The 18559-nt window shown below is 31.0% G+C and overlaps 1 protein-coding gene across 21 annotated transcripts in view; it reads left to right on the top strand.

Annotated features, from left to right (window-relative positions):
* LOC135125287 (tropomyosin-2) overlaps nucleotides 1-15814 on the top strand; it is a 35441-nt gene extending 19627 nt beyond the window's left edge. For 3 of the 21 annotated variants that reach the window (XM_064050746.1, XM_064050738.1, XM_064050752.1), the window contains 7 exons: nucleotides 1166-1299; nucleotides 7628-7745; nucleotides 12841-12911; nucleotides 13350-13425; nucleotides 13518-13580; nucleotides 14631-14700; nucleotides 15596-15814. In XM_064050746.1, the coding sequence (XP_063906816.1) occupies nucleotides 1166-1299; nucleotides 7628-7745; nucleotides 12841-12911; nucleotides 13350-13425; nucleotides 13518-13580; nucleotides 14631-14700; nucleotides 15596-15675 (612 nt within the window). In that variant the 3' untranslated portion in view covers nucleotides 15676-15814. Of the gene's footprint in view, nucleotides 1-1165; nucleotides 1300-1959; nucleotides 2078-7627; nucleotides 7746-12840; nucleotides 12912-13164; nucleotides 13236-13349; nucleotides 13426-13517; nucleotides 13581-13744; nucleotides 13808-14001; nucleotides 14065-14630; nucleotides 14701-14794; nucleotides 15476-15595 lie in introns of those variants that run through there. The other 18 variants (XM_064050742.1, XM_064050731.1, XM_064050748.1 and 15 more) reach the window with 11 other exon arrangements.
* Nucleotides 15815-18559: the final 2745 nt, after the last annotated feature.

Here is an 18559-nt window from a genome sequence, read left to right as displayed (position 1 = left end):
AAAAAGTGATTGATACTTGAACATTGAAAAAACGGAGTTTTGAAAAATCAAATTACAATCGAAGACTGAAAAATGGGAAAATTGAAGAAACGAAAATTTGTAAAAACGAATAGAAAAATTCAAACAAGAGAGATTAAGTATTCAAAATTAAGAAATTGGAAGTTGAAAACTTGAAAAATGGATCCAAAAATAATAATGGAATGGATTAATTTATAAAAACAAAAAATAAAAGGAAAGAGTTTCTATGTTGAATATATTTTTAAAAAAGTAGCTCCAAATTTGTAGTTTTTTATTCAACTCAAAAGTTCGTGGTGCATTTTAAGCAAATATGTAATTTTTCCACTACTTGTTTAAAGATTTTTATTATAGGGACAAAATGTCAACATAATTTGCCAATTTTTAACGGTGTTCGCTGCTGCATTATTTCCGGATTTTTTTGAGTTGTTTACGAATACTGTTTTTTTTTTCCAGAAAAATATGTAACAATAATTAACTCCCGTCCACTTCCGGCTGTAATAATTTTAGTATAGCGTTCGTTCCGGTCATGGCGCTTTCATTAATAATTTCTTGAGAAATAACTAGTGCAGAGAAGCACCTGCCTTCATATTTTCTCTTATCGCCTTCACTGCAGTTTCCACACTAAAACTTTATTATCTACTTGACCACATTAAAAGTGAACGTATTAGAAAAACCGCGTCAGTGTGCGTACCACTCGCCTACTCATCCTAATTTTCCCGTTACACTTTACCAATTACCATGAATATACATCCATCCATACCTCATGTGACTCAGTTGACGTCGCTTTTCAACACAACCTTCCATAAACAGCGAAACGCCGCGCTACCAAGACCCGCTGCATATGCATGTAATTCCTTTGAAAAACTCTCGAATTCTCACCTTTCACGGCCGGTCATCGAACTCCACCTGCTAAAATCCACCGAAAAACACCATTCTAGGGTGGAGAAAAAACCCCAAACAAAAACCTAATGGCGCATTTCCTTCCGGTGCCTTTGTGCCATTGTTCACATTGTTTGTAACTAATTCAGAAATCGGTGACGCGGATGTTGCGTGAATGATTCAAAAGATCGATATCTGAGGAAAGCGCGTCATTGCGTTTTCCAGGTACGCCGAATTGGTGACTGACGCATTCTTTGTTTGATTGCAGGCTGAATCGGAAGTCGCCGCCCTCAACCGTCGCATTCAGCTCTTAGAAGAAGACTTGGAACGTTCGGAAGAACGTCTGGCCACTGCCACTGCCAAATTGGCGGAAGCTTCCGCCGCCGCCGATGAAAGCGAAAGGTTTGTTTCGAGCGACGACCGTCGAAAAAATCGTGTGGCTACTAACCATGCGGCGGTCGATAAAGTCGATTGTAAAAATATTCAAGTCGGAGAGTTCGAACGATATTTTGCTTGTGGCCGTTTTTACAGTTGTTCGTCTGTAAAACCAGTCGCAGAGGACACATAATTTAAAGGTAGTTGAGATAATGGACGCAAAGTATGCGTTCTAGTAGCCGATGAAAAATTCCAGGCTTCAAATTTCGACGAAATTGTTCAAAATGACAACTCAGCAAAATTAATAAAACTGTCCATAACTCGGGCGGATGTTGTTAATGTGTTGTTTATTATCGTTCGAGGATTCTCTTTTATGTGTCATAAATATTGAAACTCGTTGCTTGTTTAAACACCACAACTATTTTAATCAGCGCGCTTTATCAATTATCGCACTCTTATCTCCAATAATAATTTACAATCAAAACAATTACCGTCTCCTAATCGTGCTTTTAGTCAGCGTTTTTCTTAATCAAAAATGCATAAAAATGACGGAATCGTAGACTCCTTTGTCGTGACATCATCCTCGTAATGACCTTAATGTGGTTGATTTGAATATTTTTACAATTGGATTCGTGATCGCTTAATAGAGTAGTCGACAACGCTATTAACATGCCGAACATCATATAGGATACGCAAAGCCTTAGAAAACAGGACCAACATGGAAGACGACAGAGTAGCCATATTGGAAAACCAACTGGCTCAAGCTAAACTCATAGCCGAAGAGGCCGACAAAAAATACGAAGAGGTACAACCTCCTCTGTTCATTTTAACAAGACACTATCACTACATGAATGTCGGCGAGAAAGCACAAGCGTGGGGAAAAGTACTTTCGTCGCGGTGTGCGTGCGGTATTGTTGCTAACCACAAGGAAAACAATGTAGGTGGTCCACTAGTTTTTATTTCCATAAGTAGTTCTTTTTTCCAAAATTTTGAATGAAGAATTTTTTTTTGAAAATTTTAAATAGGATTTCTTTGATTTAAACATTTTTCTCAATATTTCCAGATTTTTGTCTTTTTTTTTTTTTATTTTAACTGTCTCGGTTTTTAAAATAGAATTTCTTTAATCGTAACATTTTTTAAAATTCTAAATGTTACTTAACATTTTCCAAAATTATAAATCTTGGAAATTACTTTTTGTAGAAATTGAATTAAATTAAAATTCTATATTTATGTTGCAAATTTCGGAAATTTCATAATTAATAATTATAAATATTCAAAGGTTAAAAAAAATATATTTTTTTTCATCTCAAAATTCACAGGAGGAAATTATTTCCCATTTTTTTTTTAATTAATTAAAAAATTAAAATTAAAAATCAAGTAATCGAAAAAATTAACATTGATAACTAGAAAAATGTAAATCAAAAAATTGAAAAATCTGGAAACCCAAAAATCAAAAATTCGCAACTAGAAAAATTTATATTTCGAACTCGAGAAAACGAAAAAATCAGAACTTGAAAAGGCCACATGAGAAAATTTGAAGAATTGTTATTTGAAAAATTGGAAGTATTAAAAATCGAAAAGATAAACAAATCAAAAATTAAAGTATCGAAAGGAGAGCTTGAAAAACTTGCAAATCGAGAAAATTAAAATCAAAAATTTCACAATTGAAAAATTGTAACACGGATAATTGAAAAATTCAAAAGCGACAATTGGAATATTCAAAATCAAAAAATAAATATTTCCAAAAATCAGAAATAGTGGAACTCATTTTTGCATTTTCTGAAATTTTTGAAAAAAAAGCACACTTCGAACCCTAACAATCGTAAAAACTAAAAATTGCAAAATACCGACCTAAAACTACAAAACCGAATAAAGAAATCGGGAAGATCAAAAATTTTCAAAATAAATAGGAGTATCAAAAAGTAGAATAATTAAAAAAATTGGAAAAATCAAAAATTTTAAAATGAAAACATCGGAAAATTGGAAGAATTGTTATTTGAAAAATTAAAAATAGAGCAATAGAAAATCTAAAAGTTAAACAAATCAAAAATTAAATTATCGAAATGAGAATTTGAAAAACTTAAAAGTTCAATTACAAATCGAGGAACTGAAAAATCAAAAATTGAAAAACAAATATTTTTTCACGATTGAAAAAGCGAAAATCAAAAAATAAATATTTCCAAAAATCAAAAATAGTGGAAATCTTTTTTACATTTTCCGAAATTTTCCAGTTTTTAAAACTTTAGTTTTTTTGTTAAGTTCTGAAGATATTTCGAAGTAGATTTCTAGATTCTTTTAAAACTAAAAAAAAAGCACTTAACAATTGTAAAAACTAGAAATTGCAAAATAAAAACCGAAAAAAGAAATAAAAAGAAATTGGGAAGATGAAAAGTGAGAAATTAAAAATTGAAAAATTGAAAAATCAAGGAACTACAAATCGAAACATTAAAAAAATTAAAATATATAAATTATAAAAACAAAACAAAATCCAAATAAATATCAAAAACTAGAATAATTTATCGGAAACATTGTACATGGAAAAATTGCAAAATTGGGAATCGCAAAAATTCAAAAATCAAAAATGTATAACTAGAAAAATTGTAAATCGAAAAAACGAAAAATCGAGAATCGGAAAAATCAAAACCGGAAAGATCACACAAATTGAAAAGTCCAAAAATTTCATAATTGAAAACTCTAAAAACTGAAGAATCGGAAAATTGAAAACGAAAACTTGGAAAATTGAAAAAAAAAAACAAACAATTTTTATAATTGTAAAAACAAATCGGAAAAATCAAAAATTGAAAAATAAAAAATCAAGCAATCGAAAAATTAACTGATAACTAGAAAAATTGTAAATAAAAAAATTGAAAAATCTGGAAACCCAAACATAAAAAATTCGTAACTAGAAAATTTATACATATTTCGAACTCGAGAAAATGAAAAAATCAGAACTTGAAAAGGCCACATCAGAAAATTTAAAGAATTGTTATTTGAAAAATTGAAATATTAAAAATCGAAAAGTTGAACAAATCAAAAATTAAAGTATCGAAACGAGAATTTGAAAAACTTGCAAATCGAGAAAATGAAAAATCAAAAATTTCACAATTGAAAAAGCGGATAATTAAGAAATCGGAATATTTCACAACCGAAAAATTGTAACACGGATAATTGAAAAATTCAAAAGCGAGCATTGGAATATTCAAAATCAAAAAATAAATATTTCCGAAAATCAGAAATAGTGGAACTCATTTTTATATTTTCCGAAATTTTTGAAAAAAAAAGGCACACTTCGAACCCTAACAATCAAAAAACTAAAAATTGTAAAATAAGGACCTAAAACTACAAAACCGAAAAAAGAAATCGGAAGATGAAAAATTTTCAAAATAAATAGGAGTATCAAAAAGTAGAATAATTAAAAAAATTGGAAAAATCAAAAATTTTAAAATGAAAACATCGGAAAATTTGAAGAATTGTTATTTGAAAAATTAAAAATAGAGCAATAGAAAATCTAAAAGTTAAACAAAAATAAATTAAAGTATCGAAATGAGAATTTGAAAAACTTAAAAGTTCAATTACAAATCGAGGAACTGAAAAATCAAAAATTGAAAAACCAAATATTTTTTCACAATTGAAAAAGCGAAAATCAAAAAATTAATATTTCCAAAAATCAAAAATAGTGGAACTCTTTTTTATATTTTCCGAAATTTTACAGTTTTTAAAACTTTGGTTTTTTTTGTTAAGTTCTGAAGATATTTCGAAGTAGATTTCTAGATTCTTTTAAATTTTTGAAAAAAAAAGCACTTAACAATTGTAAAAACTAAAAATTGCAAAATAAAAACCGAAAAAAGAAGTAAAAAGAAATCGGGAAGATGAAAAGTGAGAAATTAAAAATTGAAAAATCAAGGAACTACAAATCGAAACATTAATAAAATTAAAATATATAAATTATAAAAACAAAACAAAATCGAAATAAATATCAAAAACTAGAATAATTTATCGGAAACATTGTACCTGGAAAAATTGAAAAATTGGGAATCGCAAAAATTCAAAAATCAAAAATGTACGACTTGAAAAATTGTAAATCGAAAAAACGAAAAATCGAGAATCGGAAAAATTAAAACGGGAAAGATCACACAAATTGAAAAGTCCAAAAATTTCACAATTGAAAACTCTAAAAACTGAGGAATCGGAAAATTGAAAACGAATACTTGGAAAATTGAAAAAAAAAACAAAAAATATTTATAAATTGTAAAAATAAATCGGAAAAATCAAAAATTGGAAAAAAAAAATCAAGCAATCGAAAAATTAACTGATAACTAGAAAAATTGTAAATCAAAAAATTGAAAAATCGGGAATCACATAAATCAAAAATTCGTAACTAGAAAAAGATCGAGAAGCGGAAAAATCAAAACTTGAAAAGGCCAAAAAAATTGAAAAATTCAAAAATTTGACAATTGAAAACTCTGAAAACTGAGTAATTGGAAAATTAAAAACGAATACTTGATAAATTGGAAAAATAAAAAAATAACGAATAAAATATTTGTAAATTGTAAAAACAAAAAATAATCGAAATATGGATAGAAAAACCAAAAATTCAAAAAATAAAATAATTAAAACATTGGAAAACCTGAAGATAACAATTCCAAAAAAAGTAAAAATTGCAAATCGAGGAACTGAAAAATCAATAATTAAAAAATCAAAAATTTCACAATTGAAAAATCGGAAACCGATATTTCGGAATATTAAAATTAAATGGAAAATTAAAAATCAAGCAATCGAAGAAATTAACTTATAACTAGAAAAATTGTAAATCGAAAAATTGAAAAATCGGGATTCGCAAAAATCGAAACTTGAAAACGTCACAAAAATTGAAAAATCCAAAAATTTCACAATTGAAAACTTTAAAAATAATAAATAAAATATTTATTTTGTAAATAAATGTAAAAACAAAAAAAAATAAAATAATTAGAACATTGGAACACACTTGACGAATTACAATTCGAAAAATGAAAAACCTAAAAATTAAGAAACAGAAAATTGAAAACTAGAAAAATTGTAACAGAAATAATTGAATTATTCAAAATCAAAAAAATGTTAAATCTAAAAATTCGAAAAATGGACAAATTGATGATTTTTTCGAACTTGATATTGTTATCCTATAGGTATTTCTGAAAATCGAAAATAATTTTCCAGTTTTTGAATCGTTACGTTTTTTGTTTTCAAAATTTTGAATAATGAAAAATTATATTTTCGTTTTTTTGTAATCCCTCTGGAAAATTCATAGTTTTGAGTGATAATTCTTACTAATTATTTAATTTCAAAAAAGGAAAAAATTGCTCATGTTTTTTTTTTAAGTTTTCCGAGAAATTCAAACACAAATATTGCAAATAATGTTTTAAGGATTTTTCAAAATTTGTAATTTTGTCAACTTCAACAGTTTCCTGGTGGAAGAAAAAAATTAAAATGGGAGCTTTTGATTTTTTCAAGTTGTCATGAATAATATTGAAAAAAATCGGAAGTCGGGGAACTTCTAAATTTTTACGAAGTTTTCGAATTTTTAAAATGATGTAAATTTTATAGACTAAATATTTTGATAATACCCACATTCAATAATTTTGAAAATAATAAATCAAACTATGATACATTTTTGGGAAAATTAATATGGAAATATTTTTTTTTGTTTGGAAACCCAGCATTGTAAAAATGAAATTTTCAAAATTGTAAATTTGTTGTATATTTTTGGCATTCGTCAGTTTACCGAGATTGATTATATTAAAACAAGTGTTTTTTTTAATATCCTGTTAAAATTATTGAAAATTTTGAAAGTTAGGAGGTCGAATTTTACGAAATTGGCAAATTCAAAATTGACATCTACGTTCAACAATTTCTAATGTGGTAAAATTAAACTTTAATTCTAAGTTTTTCGGAAAATTCAGCATTGTAAAAATACGTCAAAATTTGAGGTTTTTTCTTTTTGATATATTCTGAAATACATTTATGCAAAAACCTGTTTTAAAAAAGTGTACAGTCGTGGGCGATAAATTCGGTTTTATCGCAACAGTGTAAACTAAACATTCCAATTTTTCCCAAAATAAAAAAAAATCAACCAAGTGGAGCCCCAGCGAATTCTCCATCTCTACACCAAAACGCTTGTGTTTTCCCGTCGAGACAGTTAGGGCATTAGGGACCGTTAGGTTGTAATTTCTCCAGCAGGTTCCTGGGCTCCAGTTCCCGCACACCGGCACTGTTATTTTTTTTTGTTTGAGTCGAGTGGCCATCTGGAGCGGCAAACCTCCAGATGTCCATTGTCCTGCCGTTTGATTTTTGTTTGACCGATGACATATTTATTCGTTAGGCAACGCAAGGTTCTCGAGAACCGCTCCCTCGCCGATGAAGAGCGCATGGACGCCCTCGAAAATCAGCTGAAGGAGGCCCGCTTCTTGGCTGAAGAAGCCGATAAAAAATACGATGAGGTGTATAATAATATGACTTAGCGTTTTGCAGTGTTTTCCTGCATCGAGGCTATTACTAATCAGTGCTACCAACCCAAAACGTGTGATATGACTAAACTATTTATATGAAAGTCGCCATGGAACTACACATCCATTCGCGCCCGGGAGGGGGGGGTTTGATTTGTCAAAAATGAGTTGATTTAGTGATTCTAGTGGATTTTGTGTTGTTTGTGTCAGTGGAAATTTCGTTGTAGTTTTGTGAACTACGATCCGTCCAATCGATACGAAACGCGGGGGGTTAACCTAGTGGTTAAGTTGTATATTTCATGTTGATTTTGTTGTATATTTGTTTATATTTTAAACAAATTTTTCTATTGTTGGATATGTAAAATGTATTTAGTGTTAATGTAATTTGTATATTTATACATCACTAACAGTCAAGTCAACTATAAAGTCATTTTTATATTGTGTCAACGGGATCAAAATTTTTGTGCCTGTTTTGGAATGTTTCCACGGACTTTGAACTGTTAAGTTTTATTTTACGGACTGACATGGAGGAATGCTTTCAGGCCTACTTTTATACGTGGCTACAGTTAGATGAGTATGTTCCATGGTGATCATTGTGCATGTTTCATCTAATTGGCAGATTTTCCGTACGCTTACTCAACACCATTTTTTTTTATTTGTCAGAACTACGGAAAGTCTGTTGTGGAGATCAGTGTGATTATATTCGCTCTAATAATTACAATATTGTGTGGACGCGCCAGAAATTTGTTGGTTTTAAGATGACCATATTTTAGACTGAAAGCAACTGTTAGGACCTTATTTTATTATTTTCTTAAGTTTTATTATTTATTTGTGTTTTATATTATAACTAGATTTCACTTTTTTGTTAAAAAAATCAAGTTCAATTTACATCGTCATTATTTTGGAAATGAGAAATAAAAAATTCGATGATTGTGGAATCTAGAAATATTCCATCTTAAAAAAAACAGTCATAACAATTAAAATTAAAACTATAATTGTCAAGTTTATTGAGGTTTCATTTGTTATGACTGTTTAAAAAAATATACAGGGTGTCCCATGGGTCAAGGGGTAAAAGATTGATTTTTGTTTAATTGGAACACCCTATATATTTTTAAATAGTTTTAGATACTTTATAAAAAAAACAAAATAAGGTTTTTTTATCAACAGTTTTCGAAAGATTACATTTTCAATTCCGCCATTTTCAAAAATGGAGGTTGAATATTTTGCTTGAACCTTTCTAGTTGTAATTAAATCACATTGTATAGATAAGTTAACTTCTGCTACTTTTCTACGTATGTCAAGTCAAGATTACTAGGAAATTTCGTGCAAAATTCCAAACCTTCATCTTTAAAAATGCCGGAGCTTTTGAATTTAACAGGCCCTTTTTTCATAAATTCTTTTATTTTATTTTTTAATATTTCCCAGGCCTTCCGAGGCTTTATTATCATGATTCATTTTTTAAATTCCGTTGCGATGATCTTACAATTTTTTTTGTTCTCTTATACGCCAATGTGTCCCCTAAAAACGTAAAAAATCTATAACTGTCAATTTCAAATACAGAAAATTGAGATAATTTGGCAACATCGCCTTGGAATTTCAAAAACAAGCTAGTTATAAATCCTAAGACAAAACTGCACAAACTTCATAGTCTTGGATTTTTTTCTTGTTCTAATTAATGAGAGCGCAAATTTAGTAAGTCACTCTGTATATATTTAAGGACACGTACATTTTATTTGATTTTAAACGAATTCAGACCGCATAAAATTTCCTATTTCAATTTTTAATGGAGTTTGCCTAAGTTTTTGCCGTCATACTGTTGGGACACCCTGTATATATATAAAAAAAATGGGTGTATTCACAAAACACCGACTCATAATTGGCTCGTGATTACATCACGCTGTATATATAACTTTAATTCTTGTGCTAGGTTTGTACGTGTGTTAAATCAGATCACTGGAAGATTTCGTTCAAAATTCCAAACCTCCATCTTTAAAAATGGCGGAACTTTTGGCTTTTACAGACCCTTTTTTTTCATAAATTTTCTTTTATTTTTTTTAATATTAATCTAAGCTTTATTATCATGATTACTTTTTTAAATTCGGTTGCGACGTTGCGACGTTCCAGTTAAAATAAATGCACAAAAAAATCGCAATAATGTCATTTTTAAGATTTTCAAATATCTATATTTGAGTTTTTTCAAAGATTTTTTTGTTGTTGTTTTCTTATACGCCGATGTGTCCCTTGAAGAAGTAAAAAATCAATATATCAATAACTGTCAATTTCAAATACAGAAAATTCAAATAATTTGGCAACATCGCCTCGGAATTTCAAAAATAAGCTTATAAATCCTAAGAAAAAACTAAAACCGTGTAGTCTTGGATTTTTTTTTCTTGTTCTAATTAATGAGGAGCGCAAGTTTAGTGAGTCACCCTGTACATATAATATATGTAAATTTAAAATTATTTTAAATTGTGGACTTAAATAACTTCATACCGCATAAAATTTCTTATTTCAATTTTTCTCTCAGTTTGCGCAAGTTTTTGGCGTCATACTGTTGAGACACTCTGTATATATATAAAAAAATTGGGTGTGTTCGTAAAACACTGATTCATAATTTGCTCTTAATGAAATCACGCTGTATATATAAGTTTAATTCTTGTGCTAGGTTTGTACGTGTGTTAAATCAAGATCACAGGGAGATTTCGTTCAAAATTCCAAACCTCCATCTTTAAAAATGGCGGAGCTTTTGGCTTTTACAAACCCTTTTTTCATAAATTCTCTTTTATTTTTTAATATTAATCTAAGCTTTATTATCATGATTACTTTTTTAAATTCGGTTGCAACGTTGCGACGTTCCAGTTAAAATAAATGCACAAAAAAATCGCAATAATGTCATTTTTTAAGATTTTCAAATATCTATATTTGAGTTTTTTTCAAAGAATTTTTTTGTTGTTTTCTTATACGCCGATGTGTCCCCTGAAGAAGTAAAAAATCAATGGATCAATAACTGTCAATTTCTAATACAGAATATTCAAATAATTTGGCAACATTGCCTCGGAATTTCAAAAATAAGCTATGGTTATAAATCCTAAGAAAAAACTTTACAACCGTATAGTCTTGGAATTTTTTGTTTCTTGTTCTAATTAATGAGGAGCGCAAGTTTAGTGAGTCACCCTGTATATATAATATATGTATATTTAAAATTATTTTAAATTGCGGACTTAAACGACTTCAGACCGCATAAAATTTGTTATTTAAATCTTTCACTCAGTTTGCGTAAGTTTTTGGTGTCATACTGTTGGGACATCCTGTATATAAAAAAATTGGGTGTATTCACGAAACACCGACTCATAATTGGCTCGTAATTAAATCACGCTGTATATATAAGTTTAATCCTTGCGCTAGGTTTGTACGTGTGTTAAATCAAGATCACTAGGAGATTTCGTTCAAAATTCCAAACCTCCATCTTTAAAAATGGTGGAACTTCTGGCTTTTACAGACCCTTTTTTCATAAATTCTCTATTTTTTTTTTAATATTAATCTCCTAAGCTTTATTATCATGACTACGTTTTTAAATTCGGTTGCGACGTTGCCACGTTCCAGTTAAAATAAATGCACAAAAAAATCACAATAACGTCATTTTTAAGGTTTTCAAATAATTTTTTTTTTCTTATACGCCGATGTGTCTCCAGAAAAAGTAAAAAATCAATATATCAATAACGTGTCAATTTCAAATACAGAAAATTCAATAATTTTTCAACATCGCCTCGGAATTTCAAAAATAAGCTATGGTTATAAATCCGAAGAAAAAACTTTACAACCGTATAGTCTTGGATTTTTTTTTCTTGTTTTAATTAATGAGGAGCGCAAGTTTAGTGAGTCACCCTGTATATATAATATATGTATATTTAAAATTATTTTAAATTGTGGACTTAAACGACTTCAGACCGCATAAAATTTCTTATTTCAATTTTTCTCTCAGTTTGCGTAAGTTTTTGGCGTCATACTGTTGAGGCACTCTGTATATATAAAAAAAAAATGGGTGTATTCACAAAATACTGACTCATAATTGGCTCGTAATTAAATCACGCTGTATATATAAAAGTTTAATTCTTGTGCTAGGTTTGTAGGTGTGTTAAATCAAGATTCATGCAGAATTCCAAAACCTCCATCTTTAAAAATGGCGGAACTTTTTATTTTTACATATTCTTATTAAACTTCTAGGATTTATTACCATAATTAATTTTTTAACTCCGATGCAACGTTGCCACGTTCCAATTAAAATAAAAATAGCAGTGCACAAAAATCACAATAACGCCATTTTTAAGATCTGTGTTGCAATATTTTATGACATTTTAATATACATTGTGTTTATAAAAAAAAAAATTAAGAATTTTTAAATATAGATTGCGCAGATTGGGGACACTGTATGCATATAAAAAAATAGTGTGTTCAACTTATTCTGTTTTTATAATGGAAATTGATGTTTTTTTGTGTGTATTATACAGGGTGTAAATTTTGTTACTTCTATTTATTACACTTTGATGGTAAAACTCTTGTGATACTGTAATTTTTTCGAGTTTTTTTTTGCAGTATGTAATAGCAAATATACAAAGTATGATAAAATAAAATAAATATAATAAAATTATTAAGAATGCACTAAATATTGATAACTGAAAAATTATATATGTAGAATGATAAGATAATAGTAATGACAGCGTTATATAACATACTAGAAATTGATTTTCCTTTGATGGTTCTGCTTATCTATATTTTATTTGCTAAATATGTAGGTAAAGGTTGAACTACGAACTCAAAAATTAAGATTGGTTCCATTTAAAAAATGTTTGGTGACGTCACATCGTAACCATAGCAACGAATATAAGCGGTGCGATTAGCAGAAAACCCTTGATATATTCTATAGTTGTTTTATTTTTAACTTATTCGAAGTTGAATACGAAAATATCGTCAAAAATCCTGGCATCTTAAAACTCTGCAAATTTTCCAATCTAAATCCGCCATTCACAGTGTGTCAAAAATTAACCATCCCCCTGTAAAACAACACGTACTCATCTCAATTCGTACACAGGTAGCTCGTAAATTGGCCATGGTGGAAGCCGACTTGGAGAGAGCCGAAGAGCGCGCCGAGGCAGGAGAATCGTAGGTTTCTAGCTAGTAATTGTGGTGTTTTCGTGTGGCATGACGTAGCGTCATAATCTAAGAGCAAAATTTACAGCCCAGGCGTGAAACCGACATCGTCCTTTTTAATTTTGTGCCGTTTTTGTTTTTTTTTTTTTTATTTTACCCACACTAACGCAGTTTAGCTAGCTATTCTTAAGCAAAAATAACGACGGTTTTTGTTTTTACCGAGTAGATTTCAGTTAACAACTTGCATGTCTGTGTGGTTTGTTAGGTTGCCAGAAAGTTGGTTCTAATGGAGCAGGACCTGGAGCGAGCCGAAGAGCGGGCCGAGCAGAGCGAAAGGTACAGTAGAGAGCGTTGTTACCGAACTGTTCGTTATCGTGGTGTTGGTATGCGGCCACGGTAACGACTAGTATGTTTTTCGTGGACAAAACGTAACGTGGTTTTGTTTTGCAGCAAAATCGTAGAGCTTGAGGAGGAACTTCGCGTCGTTGGCAACAACTTGAAGTCGCTTGAAGTGTCTGAGGAGAAGGTATTATAAATCGTTGTTATTATTACTATTATTATTATTATTATTATTATTGTCAAATTGGAAAAACTTGTGATTAATCGTTGTAATCATAGGCCAACCAACGCGAAGAAGAGTACAAAAATCAAATTAAGAACTTGACAACCCGCCTAAAGGAGGTACCGACATGTGTGGAGTGCACCTCAATGTCTAACCTCTTTTTTTTGTTTGGTTATTTTTTAATTGGCGGCATGTTTGAATCACAAACGCAAACTAGTACTAACGAGTTTGCTTTTGTGCCGTAGTTGTGTGTTTTCTTTTACTAAATGACTTATTAACACAGGCCACGTTAAAAGAGGAAGAGTATTCGGTCACCCTCAAACAGGTGGAACAACGTCTAGCTGAGGTAAAGTGCGATGGTGGCAACAGCGGCATCTTTCATAGCGACTTTTGTTGATTTTTCGTATTTACATCGTTGTACATAATTAGCTCTTGTTATGTTGGTGATTCTGGGGGCTCGTCTCGACTGTTTGTCTCTTGTCTTAGACTTAGTATATTGGTATTTATCGAGCATGTGTATATAGAGTTTGTTGTGTGCAGGCGGCTGTTACCAGAGAACATAGCGAGGATAAAATCCGTTCCATCTCTGATAAACTGCGTGAAGTAAGTTCAGTAAAGAAGCGAAATTTATTTTAGTTGATCGTCACAAATGTCGAATTTCGGGCGTCAATCGACCGGACGAAGCATGTAAAAATCACGATATCAAGTATAAAATCACTGCGTTTTCTGGAATAACGAATCATTTGAACTTCTTTGGTCATGGTGAACAGTTAGCTTAACGCTTTTGTGGCTAAATAAGTTAAAATGGTGTCCATTTAAAACTCGTGGTTCACGAATTGTGTCATTTTTAACGCGATCGCTTGTATTAATCTGTACTGTTTGCGTTAAGTAGCTTCAGGTGCTTGTATCACTTTTCAGCCGCTTTTTGTATCAAATCTAGTTTCTTTGTTGACGATTAAAGTGTAAGTAAGGTGGCGGGTCTGCAACATTTGTAAGTACGTTTTCATGCATGTAAGTAGAATAACCCGAGTGCTTTTTTTTTCCACACTGACTTACCCTCACGTCACTTTTGTGATGTATAATGTTGGACGAACCTGGATTTGTGTGACTTCCAGTTCCGTCCAATCGGTTAAATCTGAACTTATAATAACTGTTTTTTCTCTGTCTAGGCTGAGGCTCGCGCTGAGTTTGCTGAACGTTCCGTACAGAAACTGCAAAAGGAGGTCGACAGATTAGAAGGTGCGTTTTGTGTGAAACACCCCCTTTACTCACACTTTGTTTTTTTTTTTTCGTTGTTTTTGTTGTGTGTCGCCATTAACGCATTAACTTCCAGACGACCTGTTGGCAGAAAAGGAAAAGAACAAACTTTTGTCTGACGAGATGGAAGCTACATTGCATGATATCCAAAATATGTAAAACCAATTCAGTACTGTCAACATTCCTGCCTTGCATTCCCCTCCATCAACAATAAAATCCAGGCTAAGACGCAATCGGAGACCATTTACCCGTGCTTATTGCAAATCAGAAAAATACTAATCATTACAACCGTGTGATAGCACAATAAGCACAATTATATAGGACAGGCATTAAATTTTTTTCCCACGGTCGATGTTAACGAAGTCTGCGATCTCTTTCTTGGTTCGTTGCAATATTGGTCAACACTGCCACTCGGAGGCCACAAACTTAGTCGCTTCGTTAATATCGTCGAAATTATGCCGTTTGTTTATTGTATATTTTCGGAATTTAGTGGGCACGTAGATGGAAGGACTCCGGGCTTATACACATATTTTTTAATTATTTATGTAATATATTATTAATAATTTATAAGACAGACGACGTGGTTTTTGGGTTTACAGCTGGTTTATTTCGAGTCCTTGCATGTACGCGCGCTTCATTTTTTACGGTAATGTTGATTTGATGTAGTATTATAGTCTAAAGCAATTTATATTAAAGTCTGTTTATCTCTAACTGCGATGTAAGCTAATATGAATTATATGATGTGTTTTTTATTTTTATTTCTTTTTTTTTTTTTTTTTTTACCTGCATGATTAACCGAGCGTTAGTTACCCAGCTGCAAATAACCGAGTGCCTACTTAGTCCACGGACGCATATTTATTGTAGTTCGCCCTTTCAGATGAGCTCGTCGCCGAAAAGGAACGCTACAAGGAAATCGGCGACGACTTGGACACCGCTTTCGTCGAACTCATCTTGTAAATGTCTTTGAGAGACAGCAACTTTGCCTTTTCCAGCGACTCACTTTTTTCGTTGCTGTCGAGATATAATCGGTATTTTTATTTTGGTAATGTGTACGTGTTGTATATACCACAGCAAATATACTTAAGTTGAGTTACCATTTCTTTTTCCGTTATTCGATCCCACTCCTGACGCTTACTAACACTACTAACATTTCAGATGAGCTGGTCGACGAGAAGAGCAAATATAAAGCGATCGCGGACGAGATGGACCAAACGATGGCGGATTTGGCGGGCTATTAGTACGTGGAATTCTGCCCAAATTATACTGCCTATTTCGGGGACGAACGCCGCTCAAAGTTGTCCTTGAGTTTTAGTGTCGATTCGCTTGTGATTGGGACACCAATTAGCTTTGTAGCGTTGTCTCTTCAGCACCGGGGTGGGGCACGATTTATTTATTTCGTTCTGCTTATGTGGTTGAGTTCGAGTTGTGTCGCTAACGAGTCCACGAGATTTTAATATTTTTATTAATAAATGGTCATGACATGGTTGCAGTTTTTTTTGCGGTACGACAAAAACTACCGGTGTGAAGACAGCAACGATTTTAGTACGAACCGTAATTTCACGCAGGCGACACACACAGAAATACGTATGGGGCACACCTGTAATTCGCTTATCAGTGTTTGTGCCATGGTAGAAGGAGACATGGTATAGGCATTGTTTAAGTATATTATAGTTGGACAACCTAATACAAATTTTACTTCGCCTAAATAGTGAGCTTTAGGACAAGGAATCCAGGGGGCGTGGGACAAATTTTTTGTCAACGCGCATTTTCACTACAGTGAGCCAACGTATTAGGTTTATTTTACTCTACATCAGATGGCGCCATCAAACATTAGCAAAGGCAAACACCCTTCACTCTGCTCTTATACCAGGAGTTATCCATAAATCCATAATTAACATTGTTCCGTAAACAGTAATGTGTACAAAATATGGAAATATACTTAACATAAAAAATATGAAGCAACGCGTTGTAACGTGATACGAAAGAATTGAATTTAAATGAATTTGACGCATATTTTTATTTGACTATATCTGAAGACTGACAGAAACTTTCCAAGGGTTTTTAAACTGGTATAATTGTTTAGTTTTACAAGATTAAAGTAAAACAAGATTTTAAGTAAAATTTAGATTCGTGGTGTTACAAAAATATTAACACAAAATGAAAATATATGTTCAAAGTAAATAACAGAATGACATAAACTTTCGGCGTTAACATTACAAATAATTACAAGAGAGAAAAAAACGCATAAAGAACTTAAGAGGCATGTTTGTAATATCGACTTGTTAAAGGCTGCTTTGAAGACTGTTTGTTTCTATGAAAAACAATTGCTGTTATCGGACATTTTGGTAGATTTTGTTCCAAAAATACGAGATAACTAATTGTTTCTTGAACTAGTTTCCGTAACTTCTAAAATTTAAAAAGGATACGCCGTTCTGCTGTAATAAAATCTAGAATAAGATCAAAATCACACTAATATTAGGTCTAATTGTGCCAACCATAGTTATAAAATTCATATTAAAATAAGTCACGGACATTTTTTGAAGTGTAGTACATTTCAAAAAACAAAAAAAATGTTCAGTTTATAAACTTCATAATTTTGGTTTAAAGTTTATCAATCATGTTTGACGCTTTACTTTATCCGTTTCATTTGTTATCCTTTACTGCGGTCTCTCTTGAGTCGAGGTGTAACACCGGACCGAACGTTCTTCGACCGATAGGATAATTTATTACTTCCGACATCTTTTCGGTGACAAATTTAATCTTCGCATACTTCAGCGTAGTTAGTGAACTCGTTGTGACCACTGAAATATACAAAGAGTAAATTTTGAAATGGAACGAAAGTCGAAGAATACTTTCAAAGCCACGATCAAAATGTATTTGCTTATCTTCGCCAAAAAATGCATGACGTCATCGTAAAATTTGATATGATGAGTCTATACCTGTGATTTATCATTGCAGTAATATTTTTTAGATTTACTTATACAGCCTGTCTCAAAAAAAGATCACTTCGATTTTCGATTTTTCGTTTTTTCGACCAACCATTTCATCGAATTAGATTTTTCAGTTTCAATTTTTCTATCAACTTTTCGATTTTATTACTTTCCAATTTTCTGATTTTTCAAATTTGCGGTATTTTGAATTTTCGAGTTTTTAGTTTTTTCGTTTTTCGATTTTTTAATTTTTCGTTTTTTTGATTTTTCGATGTTTCGATTTTTTAATTTGCCATTCTTTCAATTTTCGATTTTTCGCCTTTCCATTTTTTTAGATTTCTGGATTTTTCAGTTCGTCAGTTTTTAGATTTTGCAATTTTTTGCATTTTTCGATTATATTTTACTTTCCGATTTTTTTGATTTTTGAATTCTCGATTTTACGTTTTTAATTCTTCTATTCTCGATTTTCCATTAATCATTAAATTTTTCGATTTTTCTGTTTGTTTCAGTTTTTATGGTTCTGCAATTTGTTTTATTTTTCCATTTTTCGATTATTTTACTTTCGGATAGTTTGATTTTTGAATTTTCGGTTTTTCCATTTTTCGATTTGGGATTTTTCAATTTTTCGTATTTTGATTTTCGATTTTTCACATTTGTGGGTTGTGGATTTGTGTCCGTTTTTTCGATTTTTAGAATATTGATTAATCGAATTTTCGATTTTTCGATTATCATTTTTACGATTTTTCAAAATCTCGATATTCGAGTTTTCGATTTTCCATTTTTCAAATTTTCAATTTTTAATTTTGCTTTTTTCGATTGTTGCTTTTTAGAATTTTCCCTTCTTCAGCTTTTAGATTTCAATTTTGTTACTTTCCGATTTTCCACTTTTCGATTTTTTTATTTTTTTTTCG

This window comes from Zophobas morio, unplaced genomic scaffold, assembly GCF_036711695.1.
Source record: "Zophobas morio isolate AGI-343-1 ecotype UQ-CSIRO unplaced genomic scaffold, CSIRO_AGI_Zmor_V1 ptg000008l, whole genome shotgun sequence".
NCBI classification, from domain to species: domain Eukaryota; kingdom Metazoa; phylum Arthropoda; class Insecta; order Coleoptera; family Tenebrionidae; genus Zophobas; species Zophobas morio.
This window is presented reverse-complemented; position numbering and strand designations above follow the sequence as displayed.